Below are 17,713 nucleotides of genomic sequence, written 5' to 3'. Positions count from 1 at the left end.
GTTCCTTCCCCTGAGGCCGGAGCGGCAGCCTGGCCGGCAGGAGGCGCGACTGGCACGCCCTGACCTGCCCCCGCTGGCGGTGCCAGGGTGAGGGGCGGGAGATCTGCCCATCGCCTCTGGCAAGCAGCGGTGACGCCGCTTCCTTGGCAGGGTCTGCTCGGGTCGGGCGGTGGTTATGTGCATCCTGCCCGAAGGAGGCCGTAATAAGTTGTGAGGGGCTCTGTCAAAAAGTGAAAATTTGCTTAAAAGCAATGTACCTGGGAGCATGCCTTCACGGGCATCACGGTGCCTTTTTTATTGTTTTTTGTTTGTGTTTGGGTTTTTGTGTGTGTGTGTGTGTGTGTGGTTTATGTGGCTGTTTTCAGGGCTTCCTCCCCATGCACCCAGGGGGTGGGAGTGCTGGGTGCCGCCACGGCAGCCCCTATGCCGCTGAGGGGGACTCGCAGGCCTGGCCCGGCCCAGCCGCCTGCCCTGGTGCCCTCGTCACCTCAGCTCTTTGGCCCTTCAGATATCATCAGGCTGAGACCTGTGGCTCAGATGGGCTTGGAATTAAGGAAAAAAAAAAGCAAAAGCAGGTTGACACAAACATGTTTGTCAGTTTTTAAGAGTCAGGGTGAGCAAAAGCTGCAGTTCCTCCATGAGGCCAAGCTGTGTCTGTCCTGTGATCCTTCCCACAATGATCACTGTGTCTCACTGTGAAAATTCAAAGTTTGGTACCAACCTATTTATAAAGACCAAAGTATCTTAAAAGGACTGGGGACAGATGTGAGCTTGGAGCTGACCACAGTCCAGGCTTCCTCACACATGAGAGGTTTTTGGTTTGTTTTTTCCAATGACATTCCCAAAATGAAGTATGCTCTGCAAGTAGTGATGCAAGCAAATGCTGTCTGTCAGCGTGGGACTGCCTGGCCTATGGCTTTCAGTATGAAGGAGCCATGCCTCCTAGAAACACAGCTCAGGGCTTTCGGTACCAGGATTGCAGCAGTCTAGTAGAGCGTCTGGGAGCCTTGCTCAAGATAAGTCCTTCAACCTTTCTACTTCGAAATGTGGGAGCTCAGTCAGTGAACTTTCAAACTGCTGGCCTGAGAGCACCAAAACTGAAAGACCCTGGATATGAAGCCTGAAAGGTTCATGGTTCCAGCAGTTTTCTAAGGGAAAAAAAAAAAAAAAAAGGAATTTTAATTTTCCATACATTTAGAAAACTTGAACTATTTTGCAATGAAAAGTTAATATAGCCTGAGTTTGGAGAAGAGATTATTTGAAATGTCAAAAGGAAGCCTGGTGAACAAGCTGCAACAGCAGGACTCATCAGGAAAGAGACAGGAAAGATACCACAAAGTTGCTGAAAGTGCACAAACCTTCTGAGTGACACCTCTGTTCTTCCACCACATCCCTCAGTAGCTTGAGGAGGCTGGTGTTTATGCTCACTTTAAGGAGGGAGGAGTACTTTGACTAGTTATCTAGTTGTTGCTACCTTGTGGGAAAAAAAAAAGTTTCTGGAAGGAAACATTCTGGAATTTCCCTTACCTCCTTGATAATGAGGCATTCTGTCCAGCTGATAACTTGTAACAGTGATCTCATGTTGAAGACTGAAACTGGCTAATGAGCTGGAGTGAGAGTGAAGGAGTTTTTCCAAACCTTGCTGGAGAGTCTAAAAAATTTCCAGCACTCTGCCCTTTGAGATAAGTCATTTCCCAGAGCATCCTGAGAAAACACTGATGTGATACATACTGGGCGGTCATGGTGCTGAACCTGTTCACCTGGTGAAAAGAAGATTTAAAGGTACAAGTGTAAAATTGTGTGATGAAGACCTTTTTTACCCTTGCTGTTTCCACTGCCCGGTATCTCAGTCTGCAGGGACTGTCGCAGCACATGTGTATGAAAAGATGGCAAAAGGTCCCCATTTTTAAGTTCTTGATGAAAGCTCCACTGTACTGAACCCTACAGTCTAACCCCACAGTCCAACAACAGCTAGGTGTTGCAATTTTGGCTTATCTTTTAAATCTCTCTAGTGGTTTTCTTATTCAGAAAAATATCCTTGTGATGCCAAGGGAGAATGATAAATTTTCTGAAAGAATCTATTTGTACTGAAGGCCAGGCTTTTGTGACTTTTACAGGACTACGAGATTTGTTCCAGAGAGCTATAGTACCATTTGAGTAACAGCAGTGTAGCACCACCTGAGTCAAAGATCCCGTAAATCTGCAGAGCTGTCTCTTGCATTGCTCAGTACTGAAGTGACCTCCCCAACTTATGTACAGGAGGTGGCACTAATCTCAAGGCATGGTTCATATTTCCAGACATACTTGCATTCTCCTGGACAGAGAATATCACACAAGGAGTATCCTGGCTTTGAGTGTAAAGGTAGAATACCGCTCGTAACTAACAGCTCGCCACCAATGCAGTTTAATAGAGACTCAGCTAGTTACCGAAGTGGGTTCTTTATCTTGGTGACCTTCCAAGGCAATCGGAGCCTTCTTGGAAGACCTTGAATCAGAAATGTTTGGATATAAGAAAAATAGCCCTGTGCAGCACACAATTCTGATCTCCCAGGGTTCACAGATTTGGAAGGCGCTGTACCATATATAACTGTAGAAGACAGCACTACAGCTCCTGCATCAAGGTCATAGTGTTCTTGGATCCAATTAAAATTATGCAAGATAGGCAATTTAGGAAAGAATTCACATAGAGCTCAGGAAGGAAAAAAAAGTCATGTGCGCTAGGAGCTCAGTTACTTTGTAAGATTAATTTTCCACTATCTCATGATCTTGTAATAAGAGCACAAAGTATTTTAAATGTTTGATTTGCTTATTGATCAGAACTCGAGACCTTACTTTCTAAATCACTGTTATAGGTTTGACTTCCATTCAGCAGAAAAGCTGTGGGCTTGCCTTGCAGAATACGCTGGTTTCAGTGGGTTATGAATTTGGTGTGTGGGCAACAGTGAAACCTGGAACGGGCACATCTGATGCTCAGAGACCCACCTCCTTCCCTGGAGGTGATGTGAATGGAAAAGGTGGTAATGCCCCAGGTCCTGAGATCCAGAGCACTGATCTCACCTCCTCCGTCATAACCACCATGCTCATTCAGATCACTGTGCTACCTTTAGTTCCCAGAATCTATAAAGAGGTAATGACGAATGATACTGCGAGCTAGGGGAATTGCCGTTTGATGGAAAGCTTGATAGTTTGGATAGGCTTGCAACAGGCCCATTCGTATCCTAGTTCGCTCCTAATTCCTATGTCCTGAAGGACAAGGATAAAAGATTTAGCTATCTACTGTATTTTAAGAACTGCTTATATTGTTACGCTCTGTAAACCAAAAACTGCTGCTGGCAAAGGGGACAGGATTTCATGGATGCTTTGAGCAAAGTTTTCCTTACGGGTGTTGCTAGATTCATAACCTGTGTTAGATTAGGCTGGTGACTGGGGACTTATTCTGAGCTCAGGGCCCTGATCTGCTAGCGAGAGTACAAACACCAAGTGAAAAGTGTGAAGAAGAGCTCACAGTCCAGACAGGCAAGACAAAGACTTGATTCCCTTAGAGCTGGCCAAAGAGTGTTTTGCAAACATTGTGTTGGCACCAGTGTTTTGGTCTCCTTTTTATTTTTCCTTTCCCTTTCCTTTATTTTTAAAAACTTTTCCTGAGGAAGGGTTATCCCAAGAAAGACAGAAAAGGAAGAGGGAGCATGAGAACAAAGGGTGATGGAGAAGCAGGAAGGGAGCAAGGTGGGGAGAGTGAGAGGCTCAAACAGTCAATGAACAGATAAGAAATGTTGTCCAGCAGAAAACTGTGGAAAGAAACTAGATATGAATGGTTGCTGCAGTCCAGATGGCCCTTTGCTCAAAAGCATGTCTCTCTTTCTGCTGAGAAAGTGTCCTAGGCACACTTCATGCTGCTTTGCCTCACACAAGCAAAACTGTGAAGGGAAGGTCCAGGAAATTGGCCCTGATCCTCCACAGGTTGCAGTGATTACAGGTGTCCCTGTTTAGTGGAAACCAGTGTATCTCCAGGGCAGGCAATGGAACTGCAGCAGCTGTTGGCTGCCTTTGGGTCAGGTCTGAAGCTTTGTAGGACTGCACTTGCAGGTGTTACTGCGGAAATGGTGAGGGGGACAGAGCATCTCTTTCTGGTGGTAGTCAAAAGACTCTGCTTAGGGGTCACCTTCTGCTTGCTTAGGAAGGAGACACTGTCTTGAGCATTGCTGCTTTTTCACAACATAAAAGAAAAAGAAACCCCATGTGTGAGTTTTACATACTGTTGAAGGAGCAGAAACCTCAGCTCTGTCTAAAAGGAGGCAGCTGTGGCCATGTGGGCGCTACTGGTCACAGGGTGCAGAAGTACAGGAGTACACAGGAGGTGTTTTCAGAGGTTGGGGAGATGGCCCAGTTATCCCAGGTGCCCTCCTATAAATCAGAGCTTGATTGTGGTGAGAGCAGAAATAAAGCAAAGGACTAGCAAAACCAGGACTGTCCTGTGACCAGCCTTGATAAACAACAGGCAGAAACTGTCCTTGAGAGTGGTTTTGTCTCCAGAGGTTGCAGAGAGTCAGTGGCAGAGGGGGAAGGGTGCAAATAGTGCCTGTTTGGTTCAGTACTTTCTGTATTCTCTTTATTCTTTGTTTCCTGATGATAAAGGAGCTTTATGTGGATATTGGTAGCAAAGGAATTGATGAGTCGTAAGGTTTGCAACTTCATTTCACCCTCCACTCCTTTTATTTTTTTCCAGATGCTCACATCTTCTTCCCTCCTGCATCGCCCGTCCTCTGCTGGCGCAGCAGGACGTGCTGTACCTTTAAGACGTGTGGTTTTTCAGAAGACTAATTCCTGAGCTTTGGCATGTGTTGAGGCATGCCCTAAGTTTTGTGGTGTGGTTTATGAAAAACTAAAGTGCATTTGTCTAGGGAGGTTTTTAACTCCTTTCTGCCATAGATACACTTTACCTCTTTGTTCTTCTGTGCCAGGTGTACACCATTGAACATTTCCATAGGGATTTCTGCTCTCTTCTCCAAAAGAGGAGGGGAGATAAAGTGAAGTAGTGGGCTTTTTTTTTTCCCCATTAAAATTTATATTTATTGAGTTGTTTTTTAAATGGCAGAGCTCTGGTGAATAAAGCTGAGATAGCAAATTCTCTTGCTGATTATATCCTCCCACTGGCACCGATATCGCTGCAGTGTTAACTTGTCATTGCAGTAGCAGAACAGTGTAGCCGAAGACACGTTGACACGTAACAGTCACAGCGTTGGCAGCTTTGTTATGAATTTCATAATTGTGAATTTCTTAATGTTCCCATTCATGAACGTTACTTTTTGTTTCCTTTCCCCTCTCATCATGGTCAGAAAGAAACTTGTAAGAACACAATACAATTGTACTTTAAAAATTAACATAGCATTACATAAATAAAATGTGGGGTGGTTTTGTTTTGGTTTTTTTTTTTTTCAGCAAACCTAATTCTTTTGAAACCAAACATATGATTAGGGAGATCACCCTGGATTTTTTTTTAACATTTGCTAGGGACAGCAATGCAGTCTTTAAACTGCATCTCCCAGCAAGAACATTGCAAGTGTTACAGGCGTACCAGGGGGTAACTACAGAGTTAACCCTTGGTGATTATTTTAAAAGTGGTGTTTGCTACCAGGTCTTAGATTTGTATGCTAACGTTGTCTTGTAATAACAGCATAAAACCTCTTGGGCTGTCAGCCTATATTCATGTACTTGTGCATTGGTTTAGGCCTCCAGATAGCAAGTAAGTCCAGGTGAGCAGAATTCCCCAGTGTCTCTGGCACCGTGGCAGCTCTGGGACTTGCCGTGCAGTCATCCGCAGGATGTGGGCCCCACAGATGAAAGAACGGTTTCTAGTAGAGACAGGCCTGTTTTTATGAGGAGAGATGTTGGAGGGGGAGCGAGGGAGCAGGAGCTAGGGATGGATGTGCCTTCCACACTGAGGTGGTTGTGTGGCTTTGATTAAATCAACCTTTGAGCTGCAGGTTTCTTGTGAGTGAAATAGTGGTATTAGCACAGTGTACAGCATGCTAGGATTAAGTGAATTAATGTAACAGTACTTCACAGTCTTGGCTCTGTAAATGTGCTGAGTGCAGTTGTTCTATTTAAGAAGCTTGTAGCGCCTGTTATTGAGCCTACGGGAGGGCCCCCACCAATCCCCTGTCCTCCCCTCCCTCCCAATTAGTCCGATCAGTGCTCTTATCCCTCTCCATGACCAATAGCAAGCAGTCTCTGCTGCTTAGCCTTTCGATCTTAAAGCAGTGCTGTATTGTGACAACTCTCTTCACAAGTGGCTACAGAGGAACAGCTGCACCGCAAGCCCTGGCAAGGAGCTCTGTCTTCAGCATCACTCCCTGGGCCCAGGGAGTCCCCAGCTACCCAGCCCCTGCAGTATCCCCTCGGTAGCGTGCTGGAACAGGAGGTAGAGGTCCTGGGATCTCTTGACATTTCTGCCACCTGCTCACGGGATGGCCTGGGCAAGTCACATCACCTTTCTCTTCACTGTTCATGCTGAAGTGCAGATCGTATATTTTACCTTCATACCCAAGAGCTGCTCAAGGCTGAATTAATGAATGCTGTGAAGTCAAGGATGTCTGTGGATGTACAGCAAAATGTAAATGTGAAGTATTACTTGGTAATTATGGGTGGAGGTAACCCTTGTTGAAAAGGATTAATTTTATCATAAATCAACATTTGATGAGGTGGAATCATAGCAAGAAGCATAGAGAAAGCCTGCCCTCTGTTACCTCAATCTGAAATTTTTCAGGAGACTGGAATTCTGCTTTTCCCCTGTGTGTTGTGCATGCATCGACTCTGAATCTAGTACTGGTTACTGAGATTGACGGCGTGGCATAAAAATAGTCTGACTTCTATAGGTGTAATATTTCAACATACAAGGGGAAGGGGTTCTTTTTTTCCCTTCTCTTGGGATTTGGTGTTTCATGAGGAAGCCAAGTACTGCTTTTTTGCAGCATTGTCTAATATATCCAAGGTTGACACAGCAGCTCCTTGGGTTCAGTCAATTTAGCAAATTGAGGATTTTAAGAAAAAAAGCAGATGAAATGTTATTATGTAGTTGCTGAGACACTGGCATCATCTGGCTATAGTTTATGATGTCTCCGGTGCTGCCAAGGGATCAAAAAGTTAAAAATTCCAAAGGTTTAATCCAGTATAATAACATTTTGCAGGGCCTATCAAATGCACAGTGAGTGAGGAGCAGAAAAGCAACTGAGCTAGGTGGAAAATGAAATTAGATGGAATTATATTGCCACAGGTTTATCTAACTAGTTGTTGCACTTAACAGGGTAGATGCACGTTAATCCAAGCCCTCAGAAAAAGCTCAGAACGAGCTGTGCTCCCCTGCTCTCCTGGGCTGTATTATCCACAGAAATGGTGTGCCCTTCATCCAATTTGAACAAAGCAGTAGTCTGCTATATCTATTTTTGGTCACTGATTTGTATGCTGTAGAAGCCATCTCATTCCTTAGAATACAGTAGTATATTGTTGTGTTTGTTTTCCTTTTGCTGCTGTGTACATAGTGGATTGTTGTTCGTTTGTTTGAAGCATTTAAACATCTGGAAGAGACTGGGGATAGCAATGTCTTTGTACATAGGTTAGACGTGGAGCTGCAGGTCCCTTCCAAAGTGAAATGTTCTGTGCCACCTACTGTGATGCTCGTTTGTATATTTGAGGGTTTTGGTGTGGGAAGGAAAATCACTGTAACACTGATCCAAGCAGCTGGATAAAACTAATGCTGCTAAAACGAGCACAAGGTTAAGAAGGATTTATTTCTCTAGGTAGTTCTGCAACTGGTTCCCACAAAGGTAATACCAAATAGAAATTTTTGAAGGAAATATTTACATGCAATAAACTTAGCTGAGTTTGGGTGAGTAGTGAGAGGAATCAGTTTTTACTAAAATATGTCAGTAAATGATGCAGATAGGGCAGTTCTTGCTGTGAGAAATTCAGTTCTCTTGTAATGTAAGCTTTGCCATATTATTTGGACACAAACAAATCCAATTATAGCACAGATCTAGAAAATAAGTTGTCACAGATGAAAAGAGTAAGTAGAAAGTGGGGAAAAAAAGAAAGGATAAGTTTGTCTATAGTGCAGCCCCTTTCCAGTGAGTGGAAGGTTACTCTGCAGGGAGCCCCTGTGGCTTTTACCAGACTATTTGCAGACCAGTGCTGTAGCAGCAGAAGAGCAGTTTTTATGCTCTGTCTCAGTCCATTGCAAGCAATTTATTTTCTGAGAAAGCTAATCTCTGTTTTGTTACATTACTTCCCAGCATATGAGCCACACACTCCTGAATTTAAAACGGAGCCGCAAGTGAATGACAGCAAACTAAGCATAGGCTGGAGTCTTGTAGCAGCATATCCTTCAGCTCCAGTGCTGCAGTCAGACAGAGAAAGAAGATTTTTCCTTTGAAGATAAGACACCTGGGGCTTTTGTAGAAACCAAGTATGCCCCGAGTTGTGCAGCTGTTATCTCAATTTAAAAAAAAAAAAAAAAAAAAAGACAAAGAGAGACAAAGCATCTGGCTCTTCTATGCACCACCAAAAATTCCTCAAAATGCTAAAACCCAAACCAGCACTTTTCATCCTGCACTTGTGTTGCTTGCAAATACTTTCCGTCTTGTGGGTTATGTGATACTTTCATCCGAAGCAGCCTCCCAGGCGAGCCGTGAGGCTGTACTGTGTGCGTACGGGAGAGAGGGAGTGCGGGAGTGTGCATATGTATATGTATGAGCGAGGGAGTGAGAGTGCGTGTGTGCAGTGTCCTAATGTGGCAGGGCACAGGCAGTTATGAAACTTTCCAATAAAGTCTCAGTGCGTCAGTATTGGTTGCTCGGGTGTTTTGTTGTGGTTTTTTTTTTTTTTCTGTCTGTTGCCCTTCAGTTTCATTTCCATTTATGAGTGCCAGGAGAGAAAGGGAGAGGTTGAGAAATGCTAGCAGAAGCCCCCCAAGCCGCTGGAGGAGCTGAGCAGTTCCCACGACAGGTGGAGCATGGTGCCGCGGCGCTGAGCGAGATTCCCCGGTCGTGGTGTTCAGGGACAGGGGGAGGGGAAGCCTTCGCACTCGGGGCAGCTGTTGGTTGCAAGGGGCCCTTTCAAAGTGCTGCAGTAGCAGCCAGAAGTTCAACTTTTATTTTTTGAAAGGACTGGAGAAATTATTAACCACAGTTGATGACGTCAGAGTTGATCTGATTAAAGGTTTGTTTTCTTGCTGGCAGAGGTGTGCTCCGTAGAGACTGGTTCTCTCTTCTTTTTTTTTTAAGTTTCTTTTTTGAACAGCAAACGGAGGGAACTGCTCGCATTGCTGCTGCTGCCGCTGCTGCTGCTCCAGCTGCGTGTGTGTGTGTGTAAACAGGATGGTGTATCTGTAGCTGCCACGCGCAAGCACACATTTGACCATGAGGACTCTTCGCAGGTTGAAGTTCATGAGTTCGCCCAGCCTCAGTGATCTGGGCAAGAGAGAGCAGGCAGCCTTGGATGAGCGGGGGACCCAGCAGCGACGGGCCTGCTCCAACGCTACCTGGAACAGGTAAGGTCTCGCACGGGTGTGCTGACTCCCCTGCAGCCTCTCCGCGTTCCCGTGGCCGTGATTAACCTGTGGGTAGCCACTCCGTCGGCTTGCAGGCTAGGCCGCCTTGCTCCCAGCTCGGCAAGATCGCGGTACGTCGGGCTTCTGCCTTAGCGCGTTATATGTACCCAAGTTTGCATTCGAGTAAAAGACAGGAGCGGCTTTTTTCCTGTTGCTGTTAACCTTTCTCTGAAGGCTGATAGCAAGGAGCCTTTCCTGCAGATGGCTCAGCCTGCCCTTCCGTGTGACAGACAAGGACTTATTTCACAGGGTCCATCTACAAATATGTCTTTATGTCTATAGATATTTGCATTTGAGGTTGATTTGGTTTGCTTTAGTTTAAAAAAATTATATATACACAACAATTAAAATACATTCTTTTTAATCTGCATAACTATATATGTTGCTGGCTGTTGATACAGATATGACAAAGTCCATTCAATTTGCTCATATTAATACAAATATCTCAGTGCATCTGTGTATCTGTGCAGGCAAGCACACACACTTTGGACAGGGAAAAGATAGCCCCGATTGTTTTCTTTATTGTATTTATACATCTGAATTTTATTCCTGTTTGACAAAAAAAAAAAAAAATATTTTGTTGAGAATGTGTCACTTATCACAGATATTCAGAATGCATCTTAATGACTGTTTTGGTGACACTCTTAAAGATGAGTCTAAGTCTCTTAAGTCATTAGGAATTATATTCTTATGTGCTTTTTGAAAATGAAATGTCATCTCCTGGGTCACAGGTTGGAAAGCATCATTTGTAATGTTTTATAATTGTATGGCAGTACAGCTGTAGTAAGAAGAGTACCAGTAAACTATAGATGTATTTGTTACATGTTTTTGAGTTTTGAGCAAAACCAAAGAAGTAGAAAATATCACATCTTCTGTCCCTCTCGTCACTTGATTTGTGGTTTCATGCCTGCATTATGAATTAGTTGTTAAATCCCAGTAGCACACCAGGCACTGAAATTGTACTAGTCACAAAAGAGAATGAGTTTCTCCTCAAATATAATGCTTTTTATATGACCCAGAGTTGCCCCTGAGGCCTGAATAGTGGTGGTAATTAGAGGCTAGATTGGGCCACCTTGGCTTATGCCAGTTGGAGCTTCACTTAGCCAGTAGCCCCATGGGAAGCAGCAAGGAGTAAGATATTCCTCTGAGTGCACCAAGATGACAGAATACGGTCCCTAAAGCCTTTTTGTGATGGTGTGCTGATGGCTTTTGTTGCAAGGATTAGCATTTCCACATCTTGCTTGCGGAGAGGGAGCCATGGAGGCAAATGTGAATAGAGAGCAGGTCAGGTGCCAGGCTTCCTGCAGGGGGAGAGCTCAAGGCTTAGGAGCTGCTGATGTTCAAACCAGAGTTTTCCTAAGTGAGCAGGAGCAAGAGTTTGGTTGGTTTTTTTTTTTTTTAATTCAGACAGGACAGGTATAGCTCTGGCCAGAAGTGGTTGCCTGTCAGTGAGTTAGACTTCTGCATGTTTCATCCAAACTTTTAGCCAACTGGCCCATCGCCTGTTCCTGGAATAGGTGTCTGTCAGTCATTCTGTCACAGCTTTGCGTGAACTCAGGTATAACTGTGCTTTCCTGCTGCAGGTTGCCTTTTCCCTGTCCAGGGACCACTGGGCTGTCCCTGCTGTTTGGTGGCATGTGCCTCTCTAATGCCTTGGGAGCACTGGCAGAGCTGCTGTCCTGTGGTGACAAACTGGTGCTACCTGTGGTGACAAGTCAAGTGGGCATCGCATGCATGTGCTAACAGCTGCCTGAAGCTGTGGCAAGTACTGCAGATTATAAACCAATTGCACAGCATGGGCAAAGAGAAGGCCCTTTATTTCTTATTTAGTAGTGCGAGGCTTTCACCTGAGTGGAAGAGAGAGTGAGGGTAATTCTTCCTTCAGGTGCAACGAGACTTGTATCTTCTCTTGGTTTTAAGAAACTCAGATATTCTGCTGGCTCTAAAACTGGAGTTTGTCCTCAGGAAAGTCAGGGCTTAAATGATGTTGGATTAGTTGTATTAAGAAGTTATCTACTGTAGCTTCTGCCTGTCATCAGTGTGTGCCCATCTTGGCTTGTGTAACAGGGTCTGGTCTTCAGGGAGTCAGTATTCAGCTCTGCTGGAGAGACCATAATGTCGATGTCACAAACTGGGCATCTAAACTTTGACTCACCAGAAATCTCAGGTGTGTTTTTGAAACCTTGGGCTACGGAAGATCTTGTATTTTTCCTCTGCAAAATTAAGACATCCCACCAGAGGACTAGCATACCATGCTTTGGTTTATGGGAATATTTGTTCTTCCGAATGAAAGGAGTGCCAGTGCTGTTTTATTCTGTGCAATATCAACCTTGAGAGCTTGCTGATCAAGGAAGTCGAGATGCACCAGCAGAGCTCTTCCCTCTCACCAAGCCTGGCTGTTCTATATTTAAATGTCTGCTGGTTTCTTGCCTAATCTTAGCAACTGTGCCTGGGTGTGGCATGTGTGTATCTGCTTTTGAAAGAAGCTTTGAACCAAGTTCGTCAAAACTGATGTGGGGAGAGGTAAATCACAACCCCACGGCAGGCCCTGCCCCACATGAGACTGCTGATCCTGCGCTGAAAGTCAGCCCTTTGAGGTGCAGCGAGGATGCTGCCTGAGCCCTGCCAGGAACCGTGCTGAAACACTGCTGAGCTGGAGTTTTGCTGGTGGGGTCTTCTGCAAAGCTCCGTCACTGCCAGCCTTTTCTGAGGAGGATGTGTGGCTCCCCTTCTGCAGTCAGCTTGAGTGTGGCTGCAGTCTGGCTGCCCAGTGACATCCCCTCCGCCACCTCTGCTCTGTTCAGACAGGTCTCAGCCCTCAGACTGTTTATATCAGAGGATGCCTGCTGCTTTCTGACACCGATGGAAGGCAAACTTCAGGTGCTTAATCTCAGGGTTCAGTGTGCAGGGGCATATAACACTCAGTGCTAGGAAAGAAGGTCTCTTCCTCCCTGATAACTTTGTTTCACCTCCAAATTAAAATGCTGTAAAACTTCTTGACACTGTTAGATCAAAGGGAAATCAGTGCCAAGCTGCTGTCTGTTACTATGCAAATTAAACTTTGTATCACAGCGTTTTCTGAGCTTGCTTTCCCATGAACCCCAAAAGATCTGTACAGCAACGCACCGGCAGTGCACGTTAGCTAGCAACCAACAGCAACATAGTGGAACAATACAGTTTCGTTACAGCTCACAGAATTTGCTTTGGATTAAAATAGTTTAGATTTTTTCGCTAGCACTGTCTTCAGTTCCTTTTCTCCCCCCCTTTTCTGCTTCAGGCAAAAAATGAGGGCTGAATGCTGACTAAACCAATTGGACTGAGAAACCCAGGGTTTTTAATCTTGAGCTTGCAAGTTTTTTTTGGGGCGGTCCTCTCAGGGCAAATAAAATCCATTGCGAGGTTTTCATTCTGACTGAGCTAGCACAGACTGCCTAATCAGGAGCTGATACTGTCTTGAGTTGTGCTGTGGGAAAGCCTCTAGTCAAAGATACTTGTATGCTCCTTGGTGTAAGAAAATTGGGAAAATTCACAGAAACATGAAGGAGTAGGAGATAGCAAAGAAAAGGCAAAGAGAACACAGATGAGATGCCTGTGATATTAGTGAGATCAGTGGTAAATTCAAGGAGACATACGGAATCAGAAAGAGTTTCATGGTTTGGGCTAATTTTTGCAGGGTTGTAATAGGCACTATAACTTGCTGTAAAGTGATTTTTACAGTCATAGGAACCATATTTCATCTTCTAATTAAAAGTGAATGTTTTTTTCAGATCATTGGGAAGCTTTTCTAGTGGAGAAAACATTCCAGACCAGCATAGTTATCTACTACTTCTACTTGGAAATTTTCTTTCTTCCGGTATTTAATTTTTTCTTTAGAAATACTGTGAAATATTTCTTCTCGTCTGAGGATCCCCTTCTTTTTTCCGATGCTTCATTTGCAGCCCTCTACGGAGCATTTGGCTGTGTGTGTGCATGGGAGGCAGACAGAGCTGAGCTGTGCCATGGGGAGGAGGGACAGGGAGGTGAAAGGGATTTCCCAGCTAAACTACTGCACCATGGAACATGTGCCAGCCTTGACTGCAGTAATATAAATTGGTGGTGGTGGTGGAGAATTGCTGCTCCCCATAGCCCTCCAGACATACTTATACTTGCTTGAATGCAGGTGTAATTGAAAGCCAAAATCTCCTTAGTCCTACACTCTGTAGAGGTATTAACTCTTGGTAACACTTCAGGGGAGTCCCTTCACCTGTCTGTCTCAACTTCTTCACACGTAAAGAGTAGTGTTTATAGTTGCTGAAGTTTGTGAACTCATGCCTCTGCAACTCTTTGAAGATGGAGTTTTGCAGACCAGCGTATTTTCACTTCTATGATCCAGTACATAATTGTAGCCTATCCCTCTTTGCAGATTGCATTACCTTGTGTAGAAATTTCAGAAATGTAAGCGAACTAGCAGCTGCAAGCTTATATTTTGGAAGGGTCAAGGCCTCGTGGAAGGCCTGTGGAGTTGCAGCTGAACTGAAGCTGTGCTGAAAATGGGCTCTTCCTGGTTGGATTAAGCTAATTCAGAAAAATGAGGTTTTATTTTGGAGCAAGGGTGTCTTCAAGGAGGTTTTGATGCAGATACATCAGGTTAGTTATTGTTAATTAGCTGTTCCCATAACTGTCTAAAGGAAATGAGCCCTGAATCACTTACTCCCTTTTGAAAATGAAAATGTTGCCTTTAACTACCTAGTACTTGCAGGGTGTGAGTATTCACACAACATTGTTTTTTGCACATGGACTTCACTTGGAGCTCTGGAAGGGGGAGAACTTGCAAACACTAAATAAAACCTGATATTTTCACCCATGCTGTTTGCATGCGAAGGTAGTGACTGCTTTAGAGAACCAAAATTACCTGCATGCTGTGCATGAATGAAAACGTGGGCTGCTACAGCTGCTTTGCCAGGAAATGCCAAGCTGGCAGGGCCATGGCCATGGTCAAAGCAAACAGGTCAGGATTCAGACAGAGACATGCAAGCCCAATTTTGCAGTTGTTCTTCAACTCTGCAGACAAACTGTTTCTGAACTGGCAGAAAACAGTGTTTTAATTACAATAGTTTTTCCTTCTTGGCTTCTTAAAAACGTTATTGAAAGAACAGGGGTGGTACTTCAGTGCTGGGGTGAGCCAACCTCCCACCCACCAAAGGTGGTGGTGTCTGGGTGGACAACTAGTGACTCAAGGGAAATGTATGTTTTGGTGGTATCAAGCTACTTAGACAGTGGTTTCTATTATGCAAAAATCAGAATAATAAACCCCACCCTTCCCATCTTGGCACTTGTGCTGTTAGGCTGGTTGGGAGTGCCCTCAGTGAGCGTCCAACTTCGTGCTCTGGGGATTTACACCTTTCAGATCCCTTTCTGCTAAAGCAAACAGTGGGCAAGGTCTGTGCTGTGTGTGCGAGAGCTCCTCTTCCCTACATTTCGGGCAGCTGAATAGCAAGCCCTGGAGCCACCACGTTCTCTGGAGGATCAGGCAAATATAGAATGATTAGTCCCTCCAGAGAGGTGAAGTTTCTTTAGGCTGCTGGGTTGATTTGTGTTGCTGAGAGAGCCTTCTTGGTTATAGGTAGTTCTCTTTTGGCAATCAGCTGCAACCTGTGGCAACTGTGAGACAGATAAGTACAATGAATTGCTCGATCCATCCTACATTTTGTCTTAATTCTAAAGGCAACCCCCCAAAAAAAACCCCTAGTCTCTGCAGTTTTCCAGTTCTGATTTCCCCTCCTACAGCCAGCCTGCACTAGTCGTGCTTCTCTCTTCCCTGCCTACCCACTGACCGGTGAGAAGCCTCCTCCTGGACTTTTTTCTGTCCTGCTGCTGGTCTCTCAAAATGTCTTCTTCTAGCCATAGTATTTAGACCAAGAGTGACCCATGGCATCCGTTTTTACGGTAAGGTGCCTGCACAATGTGTCTTAGTGCATGGATTCAGGTTAAATAATATTGCCACAGCAATGTACCCCAATTCATACCAGTTGAGGAGCTGGCTAATGAATTGGTGGTGTGCTTTCGAGAAATGCTGTAATCCCATAACTCAGAGATTTGCCTTTTCTCTCACTGTGAGGGTGGCTGTAGCTTGTTTCAGAGGTGCACTGCTCAGATGCACAGAGGTTCCACCTATCACTTGTTCCAGCAGAAGATACTGGTGGGGCAGTGTCAGAAACTGCTCATTTCCATAAGCAAAAGAAAGTGCAGCACTGCAGGAGCTGGAGGATACACCTGCGCTTCTGTGGAAAATGTGTCTGTTGGTACAAGACAGCAAACCAGAAGCACTTGTAACCCTGGACATACAGTATGAGATCTGGTCTTGATTGGAGGCTGGTACCTTAGTCAGTACTGAGCCTGGGCAGTTCAGGAGCTAATGTTTTTTGGGGGGCTCTTTTGGGCTTTTTTTTTGTCTCCTCTGCATTGCTTTGTTCTTGTGCACCTTGAGTACACATCTGCACAGTCAGCAACTACAGGAAAGGTATTCAGAGTAATATCAGTGAATGAGTGCACCCATTATTAACTTTCACGTTGTAAAAGTTACAGAAGGGCATTTACAAGGCATTTCCCATTTAGGTTAACTATTAAAATATAAGTTTAATTACATACCTTACTGACTTAAGCTGCAGTGATCCACCCACCTTAAGCATCTTGCAGGACTTCTGTGTCTAAGGAGCTGCTCAGATTTTCTTACACCAAAAGGTTGTACCATTCTGACTAAACGCATTTAAACAATCATTCGTTACGGAAACCGTAGTGTTACTTTGATTTAAGCAACAGTTGGGTTTGGTTTTTTCATTAGCTTAAGGTAACTAAGAAGATTTAAGCTAGCTTTTTGTTGTCCTGACACCAGCTTATGCCACTGATAGCATCCTGGTTATTCCAACTCCTGTTTGTTGCCTCTTGAGCAAGCGCGGAGGGCCAGAGCTTCATGACCCTGCTGGGACTGCATGCCTGTACCCTACAGTGGGAAGAAGAGGCTGCTGGTCAGTGCAGTGGGGCCAAGACTTATTTTCCAGACAAGGCAGTTGTCCCACACTACAGGGGAGATCCCAGACATATTAAAAGATCCCCAGTAGGATGTTTTATGTAGGTGCAATGCTACTACATGAGCAATAACCTGTATGCTCACAAACTGTCCCCCTAAGTTCTTGTTAAAAAGCTTGCTCTCTCTTATTTCTTTGAGGAATAATAATGGACCTGTTAAGCTGGAAAGAGGAAACCTCCCCCTCGTTTAGAAAGGAGTGCCAGATAGAAGGAGAGAGAGCGTGCTGGCTTCTAGGAGAGATATTTAGTCATTCTTCTCTGCAGAAAGCTGGCAGGGTGCATTGCAAAGTTCATTTCCGAATCAGAAGAGTGTGTAAAGACTGCTTGTTTTATTCACTACATTAATCGTACTTCACATATTACTCATAATATTAAAATACTCAAGTTGCTTCACTGTATACCACAGACATTTAGCTGCCAATTTTCAAATAATCGTAAATTGAGTGTATCTGTTCGAGTCAGCCAGAATAAGCTCGGTTAGATCATGAGTGTATGTCTGTGCACGTGGGTGTAGGGGAGGAAGAGGGACAAACGTGGAGTTGGGGCAGGGGAGAGGGGAGTGTTTAACACCTTGAAAACATCACCAAAGGAGCAAAAGAGAGAAGAGGATAATGGTTCCCATTTTTTATGGCCTTCTGCGTTTCTCCACAGCAGGTCGTATCCTTCACCTGCCACTTTTAATTGCCTTTTTCCACAGATGAAAACAGCTGAGCTTTTCTTACAGTGCTTCTCATTGCTGTTCAGCATTGTTGTGTGCCAGCATTTCAAATCTCTCGGTGAATAGTGGTAATTTTACCTTCCAGCCCAGTCCTCAGCTGCCAGCAAGCGTTGAAAGGGATTGTCTTACCATGGACTTGGGAAGGTTTAATGTGGGTGCCTGAGGTTCACAGGAACACTCCACTGCTGCTTGGCGTGGTGCCTGCAGTGAAATCCCCTTGTGACAGGAGCAGCCGCATGTGGCTGGATCTGGCCCTGAGTTGACCAAGCTCATCCGCCGGTAGGAATCGGGCTTCCTCCCTCTGAAGGCCTTATGAACAGATATCA

At 44.7% G+C, this 17,713-nt stretch overlaps 1 protein-coding gene across 2 annotated transcripts in view; it reads left to right on the top strand.

Annotated features, from left to right (window-relative positions):
* The window catches only part of PRR5 (proline rich 5 (renal)), a 70,142-nt gene that overhangs the window by 6,317 nt on the left and 46,112 nt on the right, over positions 1-17,713 (top strand). The window contains exon 2 of one of the 2 annotated variants that reach the window (XM_010084573.1): positions 9,431-9,544. In XM_010084573.1, coding sequence (XP_010082875.1) covers positions 9,441-9,544 — 104 coding nt within the window. In that variant the 5' untranslated portion in view covers positions 9,431-9,440. Of the gene's footprint in view, positions 1-9,278; positions 9,545-17,713 lie in introns of both variants that reach the window. The other variant, XM_010084572.1, reaches the window with a different exon arrangement.

The sequence above is a fragment of the Pterocles gutturalis genome, unplaced genomic scaffold (assembly GCF_000699245.1).
Source record: "Pterocles gutturalis isolate BGI_N339 unplaced genomic scaffold, ASM69924v1 scaffold2630, whole genome shotgun sequence".
Lineage (NCBI taxonomy): Eukaryota > Metazoa > Chordata > Aves > Pterocliformes > Pteroclidae > Pterocles > Pterocles gutturalis.
Note: the sequence above shows the minus strand (reverse complement) of the source record. Positions and strands in the feature narration are given on the sequence as shown.